Here is a 6119-nt window from a genome sequence, read left to right on the forward strand (position 1 = left end):
TAAAGAAAAAAATAAGATGTGACAGAATTTGATACTTTGAGTCCAACCAAAACTATAGAGAGGCTCTGAAAATGTAGTACAAAGTGTCTGACAGTAGACCTAGAGTGATACTAAACTAACATTAACTCTAGATATGTGCAGAATATGCAAAGATGTATGACCAGTCATCCAAGATAAGTGCTAATATATGCTTCATGTAAATAGTGTACGACTGTAACTCTACAAAATATATGTACAATGGATAGTGTATGACAACAGCTCTAGAGGGGTGCTGAAGGTACAGTTCATATATAGTAAGTGACAGTATTACTCTAGAGAGAAGGGATAAACAAATACAGAGTACACTACAGTAAAACTCCTTTATTACGAACACAGATATAACAAATTCTTGGATATAGCGAAGTTTTTTTGAGTCCACGGTAAAATTCTTAACAAATCTTTGGAAAATTTTACGCTATAATGAATTAAGATATAATGAGTTTACTGATGTAGCGAACTTATATGGAGTCCATAGAGGTGAATAATAACAAAATTTTACACTTTTATAACAAATTTCTTTACAGTTAAAAAAGTTTGCACTACCATTTAATAAAATATTTTGAATGAATTTATTTTCAAATAAATTTTTCAATTCACAATCCGATTATTAAAGGTATCAAAGTAATGTTTTTTTATTTTAAGCCTTAATTAACAAAAATTAAAGTCTGGTGAAAGAATACATGTATGTAGTGAATTGCCTATAGTTATTATTACATATTCGTTATACGAATATGACGTGTTACAAATATAACAAAGTAAATCCATTGGTCCCTCGGACTTCGCTATAAATGAAGATGTTAAAATTTGGTGTCAAGCTTAAATTAGTAAAGTATTTCTGTAGATAATACATTGGACAATTGTAGGCAGAAAATCGCTCAGAGGAATGCAAGGTCTACATGGAGGTCCTGATGAACAAGATCTATGAACAGGAGAAAGAGGCCATCAGTCACTGTGTGGGCTGCTTAGAAGAAGATAACTGGTGTGTATCAGATGTTTAGAGACCTCTGTTAATTTTCTCTCATATACATAATGTACCGGTATATATAATATTTTCATAAATATAACCTCCATACAACCTTTAGCAATAAAAATATCTTGAGTAGAATTTCTTAATTTTGTTCTTCTTTCAAAATGAAAAAAAAAAAAAACAGAACATGTCAACCTCTTTTTCATTTAAAACTACACAAGGTCAGCGAATGGTTTTGGGTGAGGTCAAGGTTATTTCATTCCAACATGCCACCATGACATCATTAGTCCCTAGTCACTATTTTCTGTTCATTTGTTAATTACATGACAGCTCTCAGAAAGCTGAGCACCTGTGCAGCAAGATCCAGGAGATTTCTTCAGCCTTCTCTAAGGACAGGAAACAGAGGACGTTGTGTCCAGAGCTGGAGTATGTCCATGTGTCCGACAGGTATGAACTGGCACAGCACAGCATAGCTCAGCATATATAACTCTGCTCAGCAGAGCACAGCACAGTAGCACATACAGACAACAATTTTAAGTTTTTATTGTACGTGCAATGATTCCATTCATCTGATATTAACACATTATGTGTTGCTTTAATTTGACCTATATTTTGCAGGATGAGGATACAAGATCTCTGTGTACAGTTGGTTTCTTTGTTACAAGGCCACTGTTTAAGGAATCTAATGAGATCCTATAGTGTAGTAGGAAAACAGATTGGGTAAGTCTTAATGATCAAAGAGGAGTAACTCCCAGATGAGTGTCCACATTGTCATGCTCAAACCTAACTCAGCAGTTTTCTCTCTTAGATTACTCTTGAAGAATGTCCAGAGAACAAAGAAAGTTGAGCAGAACATTTCCTCGGTCAACGATTGCCTGGAGAAACTCAGTAACCGCATTGATAAGGTAAGTTATCATAGCATAGTTGTATAGCAGAGTTTGATAAATAGTCTTCAAATTGGCCTCTATCTGCCATTTACCACTGACACATACTAAACTAATTCTTGAGTCTTGACTACTAACTTTTGTGACTATATGCCTTTATAACTACATGCAACATCTAATGTGTATATTAAGACTAGAGACAGCAAGAAAAATAAAGGTGAAAAACTCCATATTTTCTCACACAGTTATAAAGGTTGATTAACAGTTTATTGTCATGATTATACACACATCACATTACATTCATAAATGTCTATTTTAAGCTTCTTTAAATGAAAATTTCTGTTTCCTTTCAGATGGATAAGGAGTGTTTATCTTTGGCTGAGCAGGCTAAGGAAGGGGTAAGGACACACATCAAGAGAGGATTCTCTCTCCCTGTCCCCCTACAAGTCCAGTTAAGGACCACGCCCTCCTCCCCTAACCGCCAAGAGGTACCCCCAATGCTCAGAGACAGCGGTCTTGCATCCAGTATGGCCGCCAGTAGCACAGCATCGACTAGCAGACTGGGAGATGAATTGACACAGAGGTAAAGTGTGTTATAGATGCTGTGCAATGCAGCCTTGTCATTCAGTCAACTGAAATGTGACTGAAAGGTAACTGAAAGGTGACTACAGAAATTATAATACAGTCACATTTGCAGACCTTTCACTTAACTGAAATGTGACTGAAAGGTAATTGAAATGTGACTACAGAAACTATAATTCAGTCACATTTGCAGACCTTTCACTTAACTGAAATGTGACTGAAAGGTAATTGAAATGTGACTACAGAAACTATAATTCAGTCACATTTGCAGACTTTTCAGTTGACTGATTGACAGAAGTTTATCCTATGTATTTTACAGGTGTGTGGGTCATTGTATATTGGAGACGGTTGAAACATCATTTTGATACATGTCATATTTAAAATATACATGTATTGTGTATGTAATACAATTAAAAACTTATATACAGGTTAACATGATGTTTATTTATTAAAATATTAACATAAAAGGCACACATAAAAAATGTATACAAAATTTATTAAGAGAACAAATATCGATAAGAAAATGCGAATTATCATCACTATCAGAAATAAATCAATATTTTGTGTATGCCTTTAGCATAACTGCATTTTGTAATATAATTTGTGTAATAATTTATCTTAATTTGTGTTTCCTTAAATCAGTATCAAGAGTGGTACAAATGTACAAACATGTAAAAGTATGCTAAATTTATAACTTAATGTATAAATCAAAGTACTGACAGTGGTGTATCTCTTAGTGAATGAGATTAAACAGGAATGTTTTGTTTTATTTATTAGGTTTACAAAGTTGAACACAGAAAGCTTTGAAGTTAAAGAGCAGGTGGAGAAAAACCAAAAAAGTGTGGAGGAAAATGATAGGATGTTGAAGTTTGGGTAATTAAGATTAATTTAGAGATTGATGATGATGATGATGAAGAATAAGATGATGTGATATGTAAATGCACCAAAGTACATTAATTTACTTTCTTCAAATAAATTCCAATTTCATGTTTTTTAAAAAGAAAAAGCTCCTTTTTAAATCCTCAGAGACATAGAAGTCAATTAACTATGTGAATGGTTATTCCAAAAATTTATCACTTTTATCAACAAGTTGCATACAGTATCTGTTAGTACTTACTAAAAGTTAGCTTGGTTTACAAGACATTTTTTCAAAGTTTAGCTTTCTTGCTGTACATTATAAACTTTTTTTTTTTTGCAGTGTACAAGAGACACTGTCTCCTGACCTGTTTGCAGCATCAGCTGACAGGGGTGGGGCAACATGGGAAGGGGGCGCCAATGGTTGACGATTAAAAAAAACGGAGACCTGAGCACTGTTTCCCTGTAATCAGTGAACTTGTTCATACCACCACAGTAGCTTGCTGTTTGTTGTCAGTTCACTTAGATATTGATCCCAGTTGGAATGCACCCTAGAAATCACAGAAAGACACTTTTACTACCTCCATGATTCAACACCTCACTATCATCAGTCAAAGATCGGTTGGAGCAACTGATGAGAAATCTCTGACAGAAGTGGAGAGATGTTTTTAAAATATAAATGTGTTGGTGGGCTGCTTGCTTTATATTCCTATGCCTTGTAACTTCATGGTTTTAGTTGATCAGAAAATCAGCAATGTGGAAAATTAAGAAATAATGCTCCAAGATTAGGAAGATCTTATTATTTTCACCAATTGTTTTACATTTTTTAAGATTATTTTTTTAAAGATAAATTCCTTGATATTAATTTTTGTATTTTCCTAGTCAATAGTTTGTGACTGTTATTTTACAAACAAGTATGGTACACTTAATTTACTTGGAAAGTACAGGTTTAATATTGGATCTGTGCTATTATTTGGTTGCAAAGTTACTAGGTGCAGTGTAATGGACTCTAATGGCTACCTTTCTACTGTGTAAATGTAGTACATGTACAGCCTTTCACTTGATCTATGTCTCCAGTAGAAAGAGATATTAAGAGGTGAACATAACACTCAGACCTTTAAAATGCAACAAGATGGTGTATCTGGTTAATAGAGGATAAAAATGAAAATATATAGTTGCTAAGTGAAAATAAAAATTTAATGTTTAAATTGAATATCTTATAAAGAGAGGAATATGAGTTGATCAGATGTGTTTGTACATGTATTATGATTTTTTAATACACAAACTCAGGAAATGGGGATATGTTTTTACAATTTTTGGGCATTAAAACAACTTTGTTTGTTTCTCTGTATATTTTCTGTGTTTTTTTGTGGTGTTTGTTTTCATTTGAAGTGCACTAAATGAAGCCAAAATATCTTAAACATTTTTGCAATTCATCCACCTATCCATACATGTTATTTAGAATTTGAAATTTCCCAAATTTCAGTAGCATGTGAAAAAGTAAATGCAAGATTTGGTAATTGCACTGATTATTCTGAAAAGACTGATCCCTATTGAATATAATTGAAGTGGGGTTGTCTTATCTTTCAGTAAACATTATATGAATATCAAGTTATAAAAATATGCCATCTTTGGAGTTTTCGAAGAATAATATCCAAGAAATATTTTTACATTTAGATTGGGAAATAAGAAGGAAAACAATTTCTGTTGCACAATATCAGTATTGTGTTTAATAACCTTTTGTTAGGTTCATATTTAAGCTGTTTGTATCGTATATGTTATGGATGGTGCTATGGTGCCTGTGTTCATCTTTCCCTACTAATTTTTTTTATACATTTACATTGAAAACTTGATTATAAATAATAAATGTATCTGTTAACTGTTTAATATTGTTTAAGGTTTTGTTTATTTTTTATCTGGACTGTTCTTCAAATATTGCTATTTGTTGCTTTTTTGCACCAAAAGAATTGAAACAAAAGTACAAATACCAATTTTTTGGTCTGGTAGAGAATTGCATACATGTATTATATTTAAAGATATGATAAGCGATACCATGCTTGGTTTATGCCAGTATGCTAGGAATAACTTCCCTAAATTATGGAATAGTTCCTCATCAAAACTGGATGTAAATGATTTAGTGCCAGTACTATTCAATTTAGTCCAGTATTTTCCACTATTAAGTGTTGATTGAGCACCCAGTGACGTGTTTTTATAATTAAAAACTCTGTTCAAAAAATGTTTCATCATGCTTTATTTAGGGATAATGTACTTGGATCTAATCTCTTGACATTGTCTTTTAAGAGGGACGGATGGCCGTGGCCATATTGAGGCTATATCTACCTCCTTAGACAAACAACTCTGTCAAAATATCATATACATAAAAGATTAAGGCCCCGGAGCCAAAAAAAGTTAGACGAGCCCACCTTTGATCTCAGTCTCACTTTAACAAAAGGAACATATAGTATAGAAAAGTGAGACTGAGATCAGAAGTGAGCTCGTCTAGGTTATATGGCCCCGGGGTCAGATGGTTGATTTAATCACCCTGTACCCAACCTCCTTAATTGTCTGTAAATATATTGTATGCTTCCAGTATCCATCTTAAGTAGAATGCAAGTACATCATCATCACTGTACATTTGATGGTAAATACTAAAAAGAGAAAGTGGGGGATCTCCATGATGTCATACTTCATACTTGTACTCAATCATTTATACTCAATAAGCTTCATTTATTTTGCCATTCCTATATACAGCTAAAATGACGGTGCAAACAAAGAATGAGTTAAATCAGTAA

At 33.1% G+C, this 6119-nt stretch overlaps 1 protein-coding gene across 4 annotated transcripts in view; it reads left to right on the plus strand.

Annotated features, from left to right (window-relative positions):
- LOC128158290 (serine/threonine-protein kinase TBK1-like) overlaps positions 1-5214 on the plus strand; it is a 35985-nt gene extending 30771 nt beyond the window's left edge. For all 4 annotated transcript variants that reach the window (XM_052821063.1, XM_052821064.1, XM_052821065.1 and 1 more), the window contains 7 exons: positions 903-1018; positions 1337-1453; positions 1625-1726; positions 1815-1911; positions 2244-2473; positions 3250-3345; positions 3671-5214. In XM_052821063.1, the coding sequence (XP_052677023.1) occupies positions 903-1018; positions 1337-1453; positions 1625-1726; positions 1815-1911; positions 2244-2473; positions 3250-3345; positions 3671-3755 (843 nt within the window). In that variant the 3' untranslated portion in view covers positions 3756-5214. The remainder of the gene's footprint in view (positions 1-902; positions 1019-1336; positions 1454-1624; positions 1727-1814; positions 1912-2243; positions 2474-3249; positions 3346-3670) is intronic.
- Positions 5215-6119: the final 905 nt, after the last annotated feature.

This window comes from Crassostrea angulata, chromosome 8 (assembly GCF_025612915.1).
Source record: "Crassostrea angulata isolate pt1a10 chromosome 8, ASM2561291v2, whole genome shotgun sequence".
Classification (NCBI taxonomy): domain Eukaryota; kingdom Metazoa; phylum Mollusca; class Bivalvia; order Ostreida; family Ostreidae; genus Magallana; species Magallana angulata.